The 21,321-nt window shown below is 36.2% G+C and overlaps 1 protein-coding gene across 3 annotated transcripts in view; it reads left to right on the top strand.

Annotated features, from left to right (window-relative positions):
* Nucleotides 1-3,089: 3,089 nt before the first annotated feature.
* The window catches only part of LOC111058628 (sushi, von Willebrand factor type A, EGF and pentraxin domain-containing protein 1), a 30,212-nt gene continuing 11,980 nt past the window's right edge, over nt 3,090-21,321 (top strand). For all 3 annotated transcript variants that reach the window (XM_039438529.1, XM_039438528.1, XM_039438527.1), the window contains exons 1-6: nt 3,090-3,577; nt 6,122-6,331; nt 7,353-7,611; nt 9,463-9,697; nt 13,971-14,202; nt 19,229-19,474. In XM_039438529.1, the coding sequence (XP_039294463.1) occupies nt 3,442-3,577; nt 6,122-6,331; nt 7,353-7,611; nt 9,463-9,697; nt 13,971-14,202; nt 19,229-19,474 (1,318 nt within the window). In that variant the 5' untranslated portion in view covers nt 3,090-3,441. The remainder of the gene's footprint in view (nt 3,578-6,121; nt 6,332-7,352; nt 7,612-9,462; nt 9,698-13,970; nt 14,203-19,228; nt 19,475-21,321) is intronic.

The following is a 21,321-nucleotide window of genomic DNA, read 5'->3' as shown; positions in this document are numbered from 1 at the left end:
ATATTATATAAACTTTATGAATGAATAAATTTTTATTTAAAATATGTGTACTGTTTTCTGGTTTGTTTTTGATATCAAAACTCCTCAATGAATATTGTGTAATGATGCATCTATGTTTTAACTCGGATTCTCTTATGTCTGTTTGTATGTAACGCGTCAGGGTGTCCCCCCGACTAGTAGTCACCTCCTCAGTGGAAAGGAGACAAGAAGACGGGGATGGCTCACGTCTACTTGTCCCCTAAAAACCGGTTTTAAAAGTGGACAAGTAGTCGGGGTGTCACCTAGTCGCGTTACCGATTACGGCCAAACGCGTTCATAGAATTCGATGAGATTTGGCAGGAATGCAGGAATATTCCTTTTTCAACTGCGAAAGATGATCATGATTCAAGATTATAATATTGTGATAACATGATTAAACATCTTAAGTTACCAGCTGTAATAAACACGTCACCCTGTGATAAATTCTGTACTGGTATTAAAATGGTTGTTTAGAGTTGAAGTGTAGTTGATTGTTACCAGCTGTAGATAATGGCTCCTTAGAAGAACTATACAAATAATATTATCACTCCCCTATCATTGAGAAACTGGAAAATGTTGGAAAAAATATTCACCTCATGAAAGAGAGTTGTTCATATTGCATTCATCAATTAATAAAGAATGACAGAATATATTACATTTTTTTTTGAATTCAGCTTAGCTTATATCCATCCTAAAATGGAAGATAGAAAGAATATGGAATTCTGTGTGATTCATCGTACATTGCATATTTCCTGGACCATCTATTGTCAATCAACAACTATGAAAACTTTAAATTCATCTTTGAAACACTGATTTGACCTATCTATTTTAATTCAACACTTTACTGATAGAGATTACTACTGTATACCAATTGATTGAGAAGAATATGTTTTTGGAATAATAAATGATGCATGACTAAGCACATGTAGTCTGTATTCAGATGTGAATGAAAATATTGATTATCAGATAAATTTCATGATTCACCAAATAAATTTAAGTGTGACGTGAGATACATCTACTTTTCGGCGTTACGAAGATCGCCGGGTAAGCTAGTATAGAATATGGTATTAAATCATGGGGACATGCTCCCTCAGTTGACTTGACAGAGGCTACTCTTGTGCCAAAAGCGAGCCATAAGAGCTATGCTAGGTAAGTCCCCCGGGAAAGCATGTTGTCGTCCTTTATTTTTGAGTTGAAACTGTTAACTGTGCATAGTCTGTATCTTAGCTTTAATGAGTGTCAAGAGAAGTCTGTTACAACGTAATGAAAAAGGTTCACTTCACAGATTTAATTTTAGAACCACAGTCATGATATTAATGTTCCTAGATGCAAACTTAGAAAGACTTAGGCTCAATACAACTTACACTTACGCGACTCAGGTCGAGAAGAGACTCGACTCTAGTCGAGAGCGCATGTGTTTTAAAATGGTGACGACGAGAGACTAGAATCGACTGGTCTGAGTGTCACCATTTGGAAACACATATATGCTCTCGACTAGAGTCCAGTCTCTTCTCGACCTGAGTCGCGTAAGTGTGAGTTTAGCCTTAGGACCACTGGCTTTCTTATGATATTACATTTTTCAACAAACTACCCTAAATGTGCGAGATGCACAATTAAATGTGTTCAAGATTAAATTGCATCTATACTTTGAGAGAAACACATTCAATTCAATAAATGAATTTTATCTGAGGCTGGCTGTGATATTGATGTATAGTTTATACTATCAATATAAAGAAAATAAAAATCTCAGTACCCTTTTTTAAAAATATTTTATCACAACATGTTTTAAAAAAAGGGTACTGAGATTTTTATTTTCTTTATATTTATATTACAAGTAGCCCTATACAGGAAAGAGATAAATAAGTTTATACTATTTATGTTTCTATAATTTGACCTGACTGTGATTGATTCTTATTTTAACTCTGTTAGACGTGACTGTGATATAAATGTTATCAATATTGGTACGGTATATTTTGATCATGACTAGTTATGTCCTTTTTTCTGTGATAATAAAATAATTTTATAATCTGGACTTATTCAGCACTGGAACAAATAGGCTGTGATAAGATTTATATTGAATTAAATTTATATTCAAATTAATATATTATAATTCAATGAATATTGCATTGCTCTAAAGCTGCGTTTACAACTTTACACCAAAGTTATTAACAAAATGTTATAATAACTTAATCCTTATACATTCTATTGAATTGAACATAACTTATCATACACATGATGTCCATAAGTTCCGTTCAATCTAATAGAATCTATGAGGATTAAGTTATTAAAATTTTGTTAATAACTTTGGTATAAACGCAGCTTCAATCACCGTACTGTATGAAGAAACTCTATGTTTGTATTTTTGTAAAGGCTCTTCAGTTAAAACATGAATGTAGAACATTAACATGAATTAAATGCAGGAGAAGCTTTCTGTGTGAAATGGTAGTTTTAAGTGAAGATGTTAATATGATTTTCTCGTTTTCCTCGTTGATATACTGGCAATATTATACAAAAAACTGAACAATAGGACTCCAGCAGGGTCGTATAAATTTGTTATTAAACAATTTATCAACTCATTTGCAAAATAAAACAAGTTTTAGCTCACATTGTTTTAGAGAAGAGAATTTGTGAGTGTTCAAACTCCAATATTTTGTAATTTTTTCTCTATTTACTCATCAAATACTACTCATAAGCTGATTTATAGCTGTATGTTTATTCAATTACCGGTATATTAACACTATCATTCTCTATTTTTTATATATTTTAAATGAATTTTCGTGAGTTACAGTGCCGGTTGCATGAACACCAGTTAAATTTTAAACGTGATTACTGTAACTTCACAAGAGTCAATCAGTGACTTTTTTGAAAAGAAGGATTCTCTGATTAAAATTCAACGGGATTTTGTGCAATCAGGCCATTATCTTTTTTAAAAAAACCGCCCTTTTGGACAATATATTGATAATAGAGGAGTCGACTGCAGAATCAACGACTATCAAACCGATACTTGAGCTATCGATTTGAATTTTCACTTTCGAGACATGCGCAGTTCATTGCTTTGATTTCTATTTCTGATTAAATTGAGGTTAAGTAGTTGAAAAGGAAATTCTTATTTTATGGTTTTATTTTTTAATAATAGTGTATTTTTACCAATGTGCAATGTGCATCCAAGTCATAGTTGTATGATTAGTGCTTAATTTCTTGTATAAATTGTTTTGAAGGTTGTAAAATTGTAAATTGCTTCATCGTGGTCATCCAATCTGCTTGAAACAGGAAAATAAACAGCAAAAATTACTAACATTTTGGCAACTAATTTTAGTTACCATGGAATATGATTGTACATCAACTATCTTAGAATGTGATATGAATGCTAGGTAGAGATATATTAAGTCGTGTGATATTTTTGAATAAGCTTCGTTGACTAAAATGGATAAAATGAAACATAACCTGAACTTCTGGAGTAGAAAGTTGGAAATTCTGTGCATCTTGACTTTGTTGCCATTACTTATAGATTCATACAGTTCAAAACATTCATCATTGGTGGATCAGAATATTGCAGAAGGTGAGCATTAATAAGGCCTAAATTAATAACTGGTTTGTGTTTAGCCTTGAAATCAAAATTCACCACTCATACCCCATTCATAACAGCTGCTTTATGACTTCTTTTCAATGAATAATTCATTAAATTTCTCACAAATTACATCTTGATATAATTGTACTATTCTAGACAACAACTTTTAGGATCTACTTAATAAATAATGCACAAAAATATTAAATTTCAATGGCTTTTGTTGGTGGGTAGTCCCTTGCGGGAAGGTCCCACCTCGCCCCAATATAGCTGTCAATTGACGATTGTCATACTTAAGCCGGGACCGACGATTTAACGTGTCTATATCCAATAGCACGGGAGTGACCTGGTTGATAACTTTTAAGTGGGTTTGAACCCTAGATCTCTAGGCTGCTATGCAAACAATCTATTCATTAGACCACGGATCACTCCAAACAATAAATAAATAATGATTTTAACATGGTCACAATAATTAATATATTCCAAGAGTATCAAGCCGATCGGTCTAGTATACAGTAAGCTTAGTAGTAGTGAAGCCATGTGACACTGATTTTTGATTTTTTGATTTAAACCATAGAGAAAAAATAACATAAGAAGATATCCCATGGTATAGGTTGTTAAAGTTCCAAATTTCAAGTCGACTACTATCTATTATTACTGTGTTTTTCGGGTGAGAGTGTATGAACGGCACGCTATGGGAGACTATAGTGAGGTCCACGTTATAATGGCAGTGGAGAAAGATAGCAGAAAACGTTGCCGATCCTCTGTCTTGTCATGCCTTCTATAGACGATAGCTGACTCAGGTTTATTGATGTAATATCAACTCTTCAATCTCGTTTAAAATAATGTATTATATTTTATTTAACAATAAATAATAATTATTTTTCAATAATTTCATAATGAAATTTCATAGTTGAGATTAAATATTTTGTCAATTGATTATTAATTCTACATTGTTAAAAGACAATCTGGCAACAGAGCAAAGCGAGGGAGAGATAGCGCTATCAGCTTTGTTGAATGATAGACAAGGGTAGCAAAACCATTGCTAATAAAACACTGCCATTATAACGTGGACCTCACTATACCAGCGTCACATAGCTTTACGAAAAATAACAGGACTCTCGGCTTGAGTTAACATTGAAATTTGAAACATAAATACCCTATATCATTTGATATTATCCTCTCCTGCTATTTTTTCTCTATGCTCTTACTTAACCCACAACATTTTATGTATCTTGTATATTTAGATCAATAAATAATCAAGTTATTAAAATTTTGTTAATAACTTTGGTATAAACGCAGCTTCAATCACCGTACTGTATGAAGAAACTCTATGTTTGTATTTTTGTAAAGGCTCTTCAGTTAAAACATGAATGTAGAACATTAACATGAATTAAATGCAGGAGAAGCTTTCTGTGTGAAATGGTAGTTTTAAGTGAAGATGTTAATATGATTTTCTCGTTTTCCTCGTTGATATACTGGCAATATTATACAAAAAAACTGAACAATAGGACTCCAGCAGGGTCGTATAAGTTTGTTATTAAACAATTTATCAACTCATTTGCAAAATAAAACAAGTTTTAGCTCACATTGTTTTAGAGAAGAGAATTTGTGAGTGTTCAAACTCCAATATTTTGTAATTTTTTCTCTATTTACTCATCAAATACTACTCATAAGCTGATATCCCATGGTATAGGTTGTTAAAGTTCCAAATTTCAAGTCGACTACTATCTATTATTACTGTGTTTTTCGGGTGAGAGTGTATGAACGGCACGCTATGGGAGACTATAGTGAGGTCCACGTTATAATGGCAGTGGAGAAAGATAGCAGAAAACGTTGCCGATCCTCTGTCTTGTCATGCCTTCTATAGACGATAGCTGACTCAGGTTTATTGATGTAATATCAACTCTTCAATCTCGTTTAAAATAATGTATTATATTTTATTTAACAATAAATAATTATTATTTTTCAATAATTTCATAATGAAATTTCATAGTTGAGATTAAATATTTTGTCAATTAATTATTAATTCTACATTGTTAAAAGACAATCTGGCAACAGAGCAAAGCGAGGGAGAGATAGCGCTACCAGCTTTGTTGAATGATAGACAAGGGTAGCAAAACCATTGCTAATAAAACACTGCCATTATAACGTGGACCTCACTATACCAGCGTCACATAGCTTTACGAAAAATAACAGGACTCGGCTTGAGTTAACATTGAAATTTGAAACATAAATACCCTATATCATTTGATATTATCCTCTCCTGCTATTTTTTCTCTATGCTCTTACTTAACCCACAATCATTTTATGTATCTTGTATTTTGAGATCAATAAATAATCAAGTTATTAAAATTTGAAACATAAACACCTTATACCATAATATCCTCTTATACTATGATATATTATCCTCTTATGCTATCTTTTCTTTCGGCTTTTACTCTACCCACAACCATTTTAATGTATCGTTTATATAATTGTATACATCTATATAATGTATTTTAAAATAATTTATTATTAATACGACTTTTCGTGTAGCTTTCAGAGGCGTGGACACTCGGCTGCTAGGCGAATGCTCGAAACTGCTGACTCTGCCAAATGTGCGCGTGAACATGACGGTGGGTGAGGGGGGGCGACGAACCCTACATTTCAGCTGCGCCAGGGGGTACCGACTGTTGGGGCCCCCCAAACTGCTGTGTCCCCCCGATCAGTGGCAGAGGACTACCACGCCTTTCTGCGAGCGTACTGGTAAGAAAAGTTTAATTAAACTAATTAATCCTTTTTCCAATTTGATAGACCTACCAGACTGAATGAAACTATAGTGAGGTCCACGTTATAATAGCAGAGGAGGAAGATAGGAGATCAACGTTGCCGAACCTCTATCTTGTCAATGCCTTCTATAGACGGTAGCTCATACAGGTTTATTGATGTAATATTAACGGTTCATTCTCGTTTAAAATATTAAATTATATTTATAGAGGGAAAAGTTGGGAAGACAATTTTTGACCCCGCATTTCTGTTTAGTGTAGTAAGGAGTTAAACATATCAAAAGTCCTCACTCCTACCCCCTGTGCTAAGGGGGTGGTGGTGGTTTAATGGTACCATTTTTTGGTTTCTCGCATAAAAATAAAAAACTATGTATCCTAAGGACTTGAACGTCATATAATAGATTAAAGCTTACACAATTTCCTACAATATCCATTCTACAACTTTTTTTATATCTCCTCTAGTTTTTGAGATATCCGCTCTTGAAGGTGTGACATTTTTGAAAAAAAAACACGCTTGCCACCAATTTTTTTCTATTTTAGCTCTTATAACCTTTTAAAAATCGACGGGAAAAATCAATGCTGATTATGAGCTTATAGAGCATTGAATTCTCTTCAGTTTGATGTATAATTTCACACTTCTACGAATTTCCCTACACCTTTTGCAACAGCTTTAGTGTTGAGTGCGAAATCTCCATTTCTGCAACAATAGACCAATTGACAAAGGAATTCGAAGGGAATGTTTTAAAAAAAATTTCTGACTTTGCAGCTTTGTTGAGACTAGTTAGAAGGAGAATATATCAGAAGTCCCCATTCCTAAATCATATGCTAAGGGGATGAGGGTGGTTTAAATGTTGCATTTTTCAGCGTTTTGCCTCCAAGCTCATATCTTGAGAACAATGCGTTCAACCGACATAACTAACGATTAAAACATGAAGAAAAAATGATTAAATCAATGTTGTAAACTGCTAATGCCTGATGATGATATTTTTGTGTGCCAACAGGCTGCGACAAACTGCCGATGCTAATGAACGGCGCCGAGCGTGTGATGGGCGTAGCGCCCTCTAGTGTCAGAGAAGGTGGAGCTGAGGAGGGAGAGGAGCTGATGGAGGAGGGCGTCGTTGTGGAGTACGCGTGCGAGAGTGGTTTCCGGTTGACGCCGATGACGTCACAGCAGCGACAGTGTCGGCAAGGCCACTGGACTGGTGAACCGGTCACCTGTGTGCCTCAAGGGTGTCCGAGATTGTCGCATCCCCACAATGGGTGAGTATCAGCTATTATGTCCGAGATTGTCGCATCCCTACAATGGGCGAGTCTCAAGTATTATGTCCGAGATTGTCGTTTCCCCACAGTGGGTGAGTCTCAAGTATTATGTCCGAGATTGTCGTTTCCCCACAATGGGTGAGTCTCAGGTATTATGTCCGAGATTGTCGCATTCCCTCAATCGCAACCGTGGGTATATTCCATTATAGTCAACCGCACGGAAATAGTCCGGTGGAAATTGGAACAGTTGAGTCCCCGCTCACCACCAAGAAATACGGGTGTTTCAAAAAGAATGACTCGATTTTAAACAGTTAAACATTAATTTAAAAAAAAAAATGGTGCACACAAACCAATTTTACATCAAATTCATGATGATGTTTTATAAGTGCTCTATGTCCCCTCCTTTTGAGGCTCGAACGACATCGAGACGGTAGCCTAATTCATCCCAGACTGTTGGCAAGATGTCTTCTCGGACGTAGCTACTGCATCAGTTATCCTGGTTTTAAGCTCCTCAATATCAAGTGCTAAGGGTGGAACAACTTCAATGAACGTGTCTATGCTCCTCCCTTAGCACTTGATATTGAGGAGCCAAAAACCAGGATAACTGATGCAGTAGCTACAGTCCGAGAAGACATCTTGCGAACAGTCTGGGATGAATTAGGCTACCGACTAGATGTCTGTCGTCCGAGCCTCAAAAGGAGGGCACGTCCCTCATAAACTTGATACTTCTGTGAGTAATTTGATGTAAAATTGGTTTGTGTGCCATTTTTTTCAAATAAATATAACTGTTTAAAATTGGGTCATTTTTTAACACCCGGTATATATAAAAGGTATCACGCTTGTCATCTGATGAGAGCTTCTTATAGGACTATAGCAGAGCTTATTTTATACGAAGCCATAGCGGTCAGCCGGAAAATTAAGACATAATTCGACAGGTACCAAAGACAATACGATTAATAAATAGGCTACATAATTTGACAGGAAATAAATACAAAATGTGAATTGAATTACATCAATGTGCCAAACATTATAGCCTATTGATAATATTGTTATACTCAAGTTACAATCGCCTATTTTGTATTGTATACTTGAGCTCAACTCACACTTACGCGACTCAGGTCGAGAAGAGACTCGACTCTATTCGAGAGCATGTGTTTCCAAATGGTGACGTCGCGGAGACTAAAATCGACTGGTCTGAGTGTCACCATTTGGAAACACATGCTCTCGACTAGAGTCGAGTCTCTTCTCGACCTGAGTCGCGTAAGTGTGAGTTGAGCCAAACTCTGGTAATTATATAGTACAAATATTATGTTTTTTTTTTCATAGTCATTCAATTTCAGCTGTTTTACATCCATGAAATCAAGCCGGTAAACAGCTGATTGTAGAACAAATAAACATATTCTCATTACAGCATACTATACTGTAATAAAATCATATGTTTTCTTTACAGTCTAGTATGTTTCCTAGTATGGAATTAGGAACGGCAAAACTGGTACAAAAACCGCCTTTTAGCGCTCCAGGTGGAAGTTTTGTCAACTACAATCATGAAATTCCTGATTCGAAACTTGTAAACTAGGTTATGTTTATAGAATGCATGTAGTAATGTAAGCACAAGCAGGTAATGTTTTCTGTTTCTCAATTATTCTTTTCTAGATTATTATGACAAAAAATAGTGTACGTTACTTGGAGGTGAATGTCTTTTGCAGCGCTCGAATGAAATTCTAGTCGAGGCTAACGCCTCGACTAGAAACATCGTTCTCGCCTGCAAAAGGCCTCTTCCCGTCCTTGTGTCTTGAGATACTATTTTGTGATTTTTGGCAATAAAAGTAAATTTAATTGTTTTGGTTGCAGGTACATTGAAGAACCAGACCAATTGGTGTTGCCCAACACTGATTACGGGCACATTCGCGTGGGCGCACGCCTGCTGTTTAAGTGCAACCAGGGCTTCGCTCTGATTGGTGCTCCGGTCGCCCTGTGTGGCCCCGACGGCCAATGGCAGCCCTCGCCTGAGACGAGGCCGTCGCTGTGTAGGCCACGCCCCCTCCAAACGCCTGGTCGATGTCTGCCTCCGTCGCCTGTCATTCAGGTAAATTGATAAATTTGTGGCAAAAACTGTTGAACATTTTTGTTTGTGCGTAAACTTTTCTTTCAATTATTGTAAGGCTCAACTCACACCTACGCGACTCAGGTCGAGAAGAGACTCGATTCTAGTCGAGAGCATGTGTTTTCTAATGGTGACAGTCGCGAAGACTAGAATCGACTGGTCTGAGTGTCACCATTTGGAAACACATGCTCTCGACTAGAATCGAGTCTCTTCTCGACCTGAGTCGCGTGAGTGTGAGTTGAGCCTTAGTGATATATTTTTTTCCTATATACAGAGTGACCACGACAAACATTTACATTTTATAAATAAAAAACAATATCAATTTCCTAAGATACTATTCATTCAACTTGAGTGAAATAGTTGTGAGTAATAGTTGTGAAATAGTGAGGTCCTCGTTATAATGGCAGTGTTTAATTAGCAATGGCATTGCTATCCTTGTCAATCATTCAACAAAGTAGATAGCTCTATCTCTTTCTCGCTTTGCTCTGTTGCCAGATCGTCTTTTAACAATGTAGAATTAATAATTGATTGACAAAATATTTCATCTTAATTATGAAAATTCATTATGAAATTATAAAAAATATTATCTCTTTCTTAATAAAATATAATTGATTATTTTAAACGAGAATGAACAGTTAATATTACATCAATAAACCTGTATCAGCTACCGTCTATAGAAGGCATTGACAAGACAGAGGATCGGCAACGTTGTTCTGACATCTTTCTCCACTGCCATTATAATGTGGACCTTACTATAGTTGTGCTCTTCTCCTTTTTATTTCTTCCAGTAGACAACCTCTCTCTCCAACTCTCCAACTCAGTTGGTAGAGAGTTAGTGGGGAGGATATTTTTAATATTCTTTCCGAAGAATGGACATTGATATGTCCAAAGCTCCGCCAATTTATGTAGATGCATAACAATATAATATCTATAGTTATTATATTACAAATTACTTTTTCATATCATATACAGTACAATAATTATTTTCTTAGTCTATATTATGTAAATTCATCTATAATTTTGCTGTATAGTTAGCCATTGTATATAAGTGTATAAGCCGTATATTGTAATCTACATAAATAAAGTACTCAATCAATCAATCAACTCTTTGAAACACCTCTTCATTAGTTATAAATAAAAGAAAGTAGCCTTGAATTCATACACTGACACATACAACGAACAATTAATTATTCAGGCAAAGGCACGAACATTTTTTCGTGACGTCACTGAACATGTTCGGCCGAACAATGTTTACTATAGTGAGGTCCATGTTATAATGGCAGTGTTTGATTAGCAATGGTACTGATATCCTTGTTTATCATTCTACAAAGCGCTACCTCTTTCTCACTTTGCTCTGTTGCCAGATTGTTTAGAATGATCTTGAACACTGTAGAATTAATCATTAAATTGACAAAATATTTCATCTTAATTATGAAATTATTGATTAATATAATTTTTTGCTTAATAAAATATTATTGATTATTTAAAACGAGAATGAACAGTTAATATTACATCAATAAACCTGTATCAGCTTCCGTCTATAGAAGGCATTGACAAGACAGAGGATCCCTGTAACGTTGTTCTGCTATTTCCTTCCACTGCCATCATAACCTGAACCTCACTATAGTATCTTTTCATTTCTAAAATGTAGATGTTTCTAGTGGTCACTGTGTGTAATTGACCGAAGCGAAGCTGAGGTCTTAGTTTCGACTCGATCGGCTTTTGTCTGTTTGTTTGTACCGCAGTTACAGTCGTAGTTATTGTCCGATTTGGATGAAATTTGGTATACAAGTTCTTTGAAACAAGGCGCAGAAACGTATGTGTAACGATTTTTGATAAGACCTCCGGTTTTAATATAAATTTAATATAAGTTGTGCCGCTCTAAAATGTGCTGTATTGAATCGTTGGAATGCTATCGATAGAGGTCAAGAGTTGTTGTCAGCGGTGAACCTTGAAACGTCTGAGCCGCTCCAAATCATACTGTATTTATTAAATGAAGAAACTTCTCACTTGATTGTACCATTTCTTCCCTTTTCAACACGATATTCCCTGTTACATAGATGAATGGTTCTATACCTACCGAACTGGCAGGAGACATCACAGCTTAGCTAGTTAGCTCTTGTTTTCGTTTTAGTATTGCGAGACTTTTGGATTGACCTAAGGGTCCCTTTCAACTAATTTTCAATAAGGAACGGACTCACCGGTTTTATTTTAAGCATGTGTCCCCGGACAGCAATCCTCCGGTAGAGCATTAAGTAGTCTTCCGTCCGCCAGCCTTCTTTCACACGCGTATTCACTAAACCGTTTAATCACTTCGATTCTCCGCACACCTTTTACGATTGCGAGTTCCGAGAAGTCTAGGAGAAGAGTGACGAAAACACAGGCGGAGTTCCTTCTCAGTTGCCGGGAGAGAGTCCCGTTACTCTAGCAGATAACGCCGATATTTCCCCAAAGTTATGGAGGTGGGGGTAAGCACCCTCAATTGTAAAAGAGAGAATTCTCAATGTAAGAGGAATAGATAATGAACATGGAGGTAGAGATAATTTGAAGAACACCTTTCCGAGAGAGAGTATACAATAATTATTAAAAATATAACTTGACATACATTGACTTATAAATGTATAAATTAAAATACTTGATTACAATATTTTACAAAATTAATCAATTGAAAGACTTGAACATTCTCAGAACAATTTACAATGCATATGCTCACTCAATCTTCCACTACAATATAGAAGTATGGGGAGCAGCCTTTGACACCCATTTCAATAAACTTTTTACTATTCAAAAGCATATCATCAGGGCTGCGCTAGGAAGACCAAGACGCTATCCTAGCAGACTAATATTTGATGAGATAAACTTACCAACGCTTCGCCAAACGTACATAACAAACTTAATTATATTCATAAATAAAAATACACATCTATTTACTCAACGCAATGTCACTTACAATTTAAGACCAGCAAGTGTAAGTGCTTACAGTATAAATTTCACTGCATTGACAACCAGCAATCATCAGTTCAAGTTCCAGAGCGATAAGCTAATAAATAGAATACCAGACGATTTCATTAGGGATAAAATTACAAGTAATAAATTAAATAAAATAAGATCCTGGGTAAAAGAGAATTACTTTTTTAAAATCGAAAACTAAATTACTATAATTATAACTTGTTTTTAACACGCTCAATTTAAACTTGGTTTTTTTTTTTGATTACCTGAAAAAAGAAATTTTTTTTTTATTATTATTATTATAATTCTATATTAGCCTAGTTTCGACTCGATCGGCTTTTGTCTGTTTGTTTGTTTGTACCACAGTTACAGTCGCAGTTATTGTCCGATTTGGATGAAATTTGGTATACAAGTTCGTTGAAACAAGGCGCAGAAACGTATGTGTAACGATTTTTGATAAGACCTCCGGTTTTAATATAAATTTAATATAAGTTGTGCCGCTCTAAAATGTGCTGTATTGAATGAATGCTATCGATAGAGGTCAAGAGTTGTTGTCAGCGGTGAACCTTGAAACGTCTGAGCCGCTCGAAATCATACTGTATTTATTAATTGAAGAAAACTTCTCACTTGACTGCACCATTTCTTCCCTTTTCAACACGATATTTCCCTGTTTCATAGATGAATGGTTCTAGACCTACCGAACTGGCAGGAGACATCACAGCTTAGTTAGTTAGCTCTTGTTTTCGTTTTAGTATGTGTATGAGATCGGAAACCGACTTGTGAGCATAAACATTCTGCATAGGCATAACAAGCCGCCATAACATTGAATCCACTTTTCATGAAAAACATCATTAGCAACCTCCTGTCATTTTCACCAACAAACCCATCTTATTTAGAATCATTTTCCGTCTCACTATCGTATGTGAGACGATTTATCATCTAAATTGCCTACTGCATATTCCATTTTTCTGTCAGTTGACCGATTTCTTATAATTAATTTATTGTTAGAAAAGTTGTAATATTGTAAATATGGGGATGATATGAAGGTGGTACCTCCTTGAGAGATATTTATAAGTCCGGTGTCCCTGGAAACAATGTATTTAGCATTTTCAATGGAGAAAATAATAGATGACATGGATAAATCTTCACAATATAGTGTACTTTCTTAATGGCCCTTCTCATCAGTTTGAAAGTTGTGGGCTATTCATGAGTGAGGTCCACTGTTCGCAGAACTACTAGTGTATTGTTTTTGTGTATTATTTTTGAGGCAACAAAATTTGATTTTATTTGATTTGGTGTGTTGCAGATGTACACGGAAACGGGCGTGAAGGTGGACCTAGCAGACGAGGGTGCAGTGGTGGAGATGGGCTGCATGCTGGGCTTGAGGGACAAGCTGCACGGCTGCAAGCTGCAGGTGATGCGCTGCGGACCCAACAGTCAGTGGTTGGGGGGTCGGATCCCGCAATGCGTAGCGCAGCCCAATGATTGCGTATTTCCGCCGCCAATTGCCAACGCCCACATTCAGCGCATTGTAGAAGGTTAGTGAGATTCATCCTTGATCAACTGACATCTTGACAAACTGACACCTTGACCAACTGGGAGTTATCATTGCAGTAGTCGCCTCTTGTAGCTTGATGAACTGAGATTTTGACAAACTGAGAGTTATTGACCGAGCGAAGTGAGGTCTAAGATTCAAGTCGACGGTTTGGCATTTCTCTTGATGTTTGAATGTTTAAATGTTTATATGTTGCGCATTTACGGCGAAATGCGGTAATAGATTTTCATGAAATTTTACAGGTATGTTTGTTCCTTTTTTAATTGCGCGTCGACGTATATACAAGGTTTTTGGAAATTTTGCATTTCAAGGATAATATGAAAGGGAAAAGGAGCCTCCTTCATACGCCAATATTAGAGTAAAAATCTGGTGTTTCGCACTCACACAACTTTCCTTGCCGTTATGAAAATTGATCACCTGACGCTAGTGTTCCCGCGCATCTCAAGTCTACTATTCAAAGATTTAAGCCAGCTGGTGACAGGGCAATAACGCTGGAGACACACATGAGGTCTGCTATCTCTTCATAGTGAATGATTTAATAGAATCAACAATAATTTGCAATTGAATAATCACATTTTCTCGAATTTAAAGCTTATTTTCAAATTTAGGTGAAAATGTTACTGAACATTAATTGTAGAGATTTTCATGCTCAATCTACTCCACTTGATTTTTTCCGTTTCAATTGTATCTGAAGCTTTATAATTGGGAATCTATCTGCATTGATGGGGCGGAGCTCCTGAAATTTTTACAGATATGGGACTTGTGGCAGTTGTTAGAGCTTATCGATGATTATTTTAGGTATGAATTTGATCAAAATCGTTGGAGCCGTTTCCGAGAAAATCACGAAAAACCCTGTTTTTGACAACATTTTCGCCATTTTAGCCGCCATTTTGAATTGCATCAGATCGAAATTGTTCGTGTCAGATACTTATATCGTAAGGACCTTAAGTTCTAAATTTCAAGTCATTCCGTTAATTGGGAGATGAGATATCGTGTACACAGACGCACATACACTCATACATACACACACACACACACACACACACACATACACACACACACACACACACACACACACACACACACACACACACACACACACACACACACACACATATATATATATACAAACCAATACCCAAAAACCAGTTTTTTGGACTCAGGGAACCTTGAAACGTATAGAAATTTAGAAATTGGGGTACCTTAATTTTTCTCGGAAAGCAATACTTTCCTTACCTATGGTAATAGGGCAAGGAAAGTAAAAATCAAACTATAGAATTATTCATCATAAATCAGCTGACAAGTGATTACACAGATGTGTGGAGAAGCCAGTCTATTGCTGTATTTCCATAAGGTCTATAGTTTCAATCAGGTACTTGTAGATGAGAATACTGCGTGAGGTCTACTGTTCACAGAACTACTAGTAATGGCAGTAGTCGCCTCTTGTAGCTTGATGAACTGAGAACCTGAAAAACAGATGCTGATGAACTGAGATCTCCTCCGTATAAATTGCTGAACTGAAATTCTCACCTTGCAACTTGATGAAGTGAAATATTGATGAGCTGAGATCTCCTCCTTGTAGCTTGCTGAACTATGGTCATGACAAAGTGAAATCCTCACCTTGTAACTTGATAAACTGAGATCTTTATAAACTGAGATTTTGACGAACTAAGATCCTGTCCTTGCAATCTGATGAACTGAGATACCCCCGTAGTAACTCGACGAACTGAGGTATTTTTTTGTTAGTATTAGTATTATTTCATCCACTGACCACCTGTAAAAGGGGTATAAGGATATGTCAATTTGTCATTAATCAACAGTAACATGTTTTCTATCTTCTCAAACCTCCATCTTGAGGTTTGTAAAAATCTTTGTATTCCTCCACTGAGTAGGCACATATGGAAAGCAGCTCTTTTTTCAATAAAAATCTGAAAGCTTTACCAGACTTTTCTTTTATGTGAGATGGCAATAAGTTGTACATCCGGATACCTGAACTCCTTACCCCTCGCTCATACATAGTACTACGGTGTGCATCATCTCTCAAATTATTCCTGTATCTGATCGAATATTGGTGAAATGTTTCTCCTATATTAAAGTCATTCATGTGTTTTTTTTAAAAAAGCAGATTGTTTCCAGAATATATAGGCTAGGAAGTGGGAGAATTCCAAGTTTTTTGAAATAGGGCCTACAACTAGTTCGGATTGACTCCCCTATCATCACCCTCAATGCCCACTTCTGAAGTCTAAACACCTCCACTACACTGCTAGAATTACCCCAAAAAATAATTCCATAGTTCAGGAGGGAGTGAAACAGGGCAAAATACACACTTTTAAGAGCCATCGAATCCAGAGAAGCCTTCAGGTTTCTGAGAATAAAAATTGCTGAATTTAGTTTGGCCTTCAGGCATTCCAGATGTGGTTTCCATGAAAGATCAGAGTCAATCACCACTCCAAGAACTCTTATACTACTCACAGAATCTATATTATTGCCTTCAATTTCCAAGCTACCCCCCTTAGTAGTTCGAAAAGGTATTTCTTTGGTTTTTTCTTTGTTCAGAATTAACATATTAGCAGCTAACCATTTCTGTAATTTAATAAGTGCTGCTTTGCTCTGTTAGCAATAGCTCTGCGGTTTTCTGGAAGTTCTTTTTTGCCTTTTTTATGGGTAGGAATTATTTTTGACAATTTTAGTTTTGAGGGTAGCCTACATAGCCCACAGTCATGGAACTATTAAAAATGAAAGTTAGTGGCTCCAAGATATTTTCTGCTGATTTTTTAACCAAGTAATTTGAAATATTAAAACAGTCGCAGGATTTTTTATTTTTCAAGGATTTAATTATTATTTTTAATTCTCCACAACTCATGGGATTGAAGATTGAAAACCTCTGTGCATTTCTTGACGACCTGAGATCCTTCCCTTGTAGCTCAATGAACTGAGATCCTGTTACTTGCTTAACTGAAATATTTAAGAACTGACAGATCCTCCTTTTGCATCTTGCAACTTGATGAAATGAAATATTGACGACCTGAGACCTGGGACACTCCCCTTGTAAATTGTTTAACTAAGATCCTCCCCTTGTAACTAGCTGAACTGAATACCTTGACGTCCTGAGGTCCTTCCCTTGTAACTTGATGAAGGTGAATAATAATAATAAGAAGAAGAAGAAGAAGGTGGTAGAGAAGAAGAAGAAGTGCCTTCTCTGATGAACTATACCTTCGTTGCTCTGTATTACACTATATTTCGATCCTAACGGGGCGTTTACATTATTGTCTTGTTTAGAAGTAAATTTTAGATGTAATTGTGTTTTAGCTGTGTAGACTTTTGTATTGTTGATTGTATACTTGTGACAATGACCAATGTTTATTGTAAACCAAATGGTAATAAATATATTATTTATTTATGTCAAGTTCACATAAATTCAAATTTTGTGTAAAGTGAATGAATGCTCATCGAATTTCCATCCAGCTGTTCACCCTTTTGTCAATATTTGCAGTAGCACAAGTCTTCGGGGTGATTTACAGCATTTAATTTGGGCTTTCGTTTGATACTAACTAATAGTTCTGTGAACAGTAGACCTCGCGCAGTTAAAAACTACAGCCTCCATCAGAGTGAATTATATCCTGTCCTGACGTGTCGGCGAGCTATCGGTGTGTAAACATCTAATGGCTGTTTAAAATGTTGTATCGACAATAATATTATTAATATTAATTATAATTATTATCATTAGAATGCTAATCATCAAAAGCTTACCGAGTTGAAAGCAGGGAAAAGTGAAAAAAGCAGAAAAAAAGAAGAGCACACAAAAAAAATTTTCGGGAGAAAAAATTTGCCACTTCAAGTTATCAATTGCATGCCTCACTGCATGCCTCACTGCATGCAATAATTAATAGTCCACACAACACCTGTTTTTTTACTAAGTTACATTGAGATATTGAATTGCATACAATTTACAATCCACTCGACAGCTGATTTATGATGAATAATTCTATAGTCTGATTTTCACTCCAATATTGGCGTATGAAGGAGACTCCTTTTCCTTTTATATTATCCTTGAAATAAAAAATTTCCAAAAACCTTGTAGGTTATATACGTCGACGCGCAATTTAAAAAGGAACATACCTGTCAAATTTCATGAAAATCTATTATCGCGTTTCGCCGTAAATGCGCAACATATAAACATATAAATATTCAAACATCTAAGAGAAATACAAAAACCGTCGACTTGAATCTTAGACCTCACTTTGCTCGGTCAATACCGTAATGTATCATCTACTTTGAAGATAGGATCAATCAGACCATAGAATTATTCATAATTGTCTAGCTGACAAGTGGATTATTCTTTAATCATATGAGATACAAATTCAAACGTGAACTGAGTTTATTATCATAAGTGAGTTTTTTATAAACAAATAACAGTTTTTAAGAGTAAATTATGATTCAACTGTGAATTGTGATTCAACTGAATCAACTAGAACAGGTGACACCAGATACTTATGGATGAGAAAACTGCGTGAGGTCTACTGTTCACATAACTACTTTGGTAGAGAGTTAGTGGGGAGGATATTTTTAATATTCTTCCCAAAGAATGGACATTGATATGTCCAAAGCTCCGCCAATTTATGTAGATGCATAACAATATGATTATTATCTATAGTTATTATATTACAAATTGCTTTTTCATATAATATACAGTTCAATAATTATTTTCTTAGTCTATATTATGTAAATTCATCTATAATTTTGCTGTATTGTAAGCTATTGTATATAAGTGTATAAGCCAGTATATATTGTAATCTACATAAATAAAGTACTCAATCAATCAATCAATCAACTACTAGTGTAAAATGAATGAATGCTCATCGAATTTCCATCTAGCTGTTTACCCTGTTGTCAATATTTGCAATAGCAGAAATCTTCGGGGTGATTTACAACATTTAATTGGGATGTTCGTTTGATAATAATTAATAAATATGATGTATACATTAGGTAATTTTGATTTGTTTGTGCAGGAGTGGGCCGGTTCACAGTGGGCGCTCAGGTGACGTACGTCTGTGAAGACGGCTACCAAATGGCCGGCCTGCTGGATCCAAGCCAGCCGGCCACCCTCACCTGTATGCAGGGTGGATGCTGGACGCCCAGTCAGATGCCCTACTGTCAGCCAGTACAGGACGCCAATGCTCTCTACTTGCCGGGCAGCCAGTACTTTGCCGGGCCCAACAGTGCTAGTACGTCTCTGCTCTTCTCCATTGTTACAGGTTAGTAGTCATCTTTTTCTCCTTCTTCCTCTTCCTCCCTCTCCTACTGTCCTACTGGCAGCAAGTACAGGACGCCAGTGCTCTCTACTTGCCGGGCAGCCAGTACTTTGCCGGGCCCAACAGCGCTAGTACGTCTCTGCTCTTCTCCATTGTTACAGGTTAGTAGTCATCTTTTTCTCCTTCTTCCTCCTCCTCCCTCTCCTACTGTCCTACTGGCAGCAAGTACAGGACGCCAGTGCTCTCTACTTGCCGGGCAGCCAGTACTTTGCCGGGCCCAACAGTGCTAGTACTTCCCTGCTCTTCTCCATTGTTACAGGTCAGTTTACTTCAGTTGCAGACTGAAGGCCAACTTACTTTTTCCTCCACCTCCTGTCTAAAGTGTTTACTCCCTGGAACATAATACTAAAGTGTCACTTTTTTGCTCTCGGGAGGAAAAAACAGGAAAACTCCTTAGAGCGTAAAAGTGACTCAATTTAAATAACATGGGAAGCATCTCTATTTTTACTTTCCTTGCCCTATTACCATAGGTAAGGAAAGTATTGCTTTCCGAAAAAAATTAAGGTACCCCAATTTCTATACGTTTCAAGGTCCCCTGAGTCCAAAAAACTGGTTTTTGGGTATTGGTCTGTATGTGTGTATGTGTGTATGTGTGTGTGTGTGTGTGTGTGTGTGTGTGTGTGTGTGTGTATGTGCGTCTGTGTACACGATATCTCATCTCCCAATTAACGGAATGACTTGAAATTTGGAACTTAAGGTCCTTTCACTATAAGGATCCGACACGAACAATTTCGATCAAATGCAATTCAAGATGGCGGCTAAAATGGCGAGAATGTTGTCAAAAACAGGGTTTTTCGTGATTTTCTCAGAAACGGCTCCAATGATTTTGATCAAATTCATACCTAAAATAGTCATCGATAAGCTCTATCAACTGCCACAAGTCCCATATCTGTAAAAATTTCAGGATCTCCGCCCCATCAATGCAGATAGATTCCCAATTATCAGGCTTCAGATACAATTGAAACAAAAAAAAAATCAAGTGGAGTAGATTGAGCATGAAAATCTCTACAATTAATGTTCAGTAACATTTTCACCTAAAATTGAAAATAAGCTTTAAATTCGAGAAAATGTGATTATTCAATTGCAAATTATTGTTGATTCTATTAAATCATTCACTATGAAGAGATAGCAGACCTCATGTGTGTCTCCAGCGTTATTGCCCTGTCACCAGCTGGCTCAAATATTTGAATAGTAGATTTGAGATGCGCGGGAACACCAGCGTCAGTGATCAATTTTCATAACGGCAAGGAAAGTTGTGTGAGTGCGCCACACCAGATTTTTGAAACGTACATTTGAAATAGGGTAGAAGGTCTAAGCTCAGATGAGGAAGCATATAGAGTAGTCATTTAACCAACTAAATTCAATACCTCAACCAGACATTTGATCAATATATGAAATTTATGCTAAAATTTTTACAAACTTCATATTACTGTACTAAAAAAATGTATATTTTTTTCTTATTCCATGTTATTCAAAATTCCAGCCAACGAATATTCCTCATTAACTAATCAAATTTGAAACGGGAACTTCATCATAGCTGTAGTTGTGGCGACCATTGTTGTTACAACTTTTGCCGACAGATAGCCCTGTCGGTGGAGAACTGTGATTACAAGCCAGCTGTTTCTGTTTACTTTTTAGATTATGTTGTAACACATTGTTTGGTCACGTACGTTTTTAAAAACAAAGGGTACTATGATCCTATTTTATAAATAAAAGAAAGTAGCCTTGAATTGATACATTTTGAGAAGATACACTGACACATACAACAAACACTGAATTATTCAGGCAAA

This window comes from Nilaparvata lugens, chromosome 11, assembly GCF_014356525.2.
Source record: "Nilaparvata lugens isolate BPH chromosome 11, ASM1435652v1, whole genome shotgun sequence".
Classification (NCBI taxonomy): Eukaryota; Metazoa; Arthropoda; class Insecta; order Hemiptera; family Delphacidae; genus Nilaparvata; species Nilaparvata lugens.
Note: the sequence above shows the minus strand (reverse complement) of the source record. Positions and strands in the feature narration are given on the sequence as shown.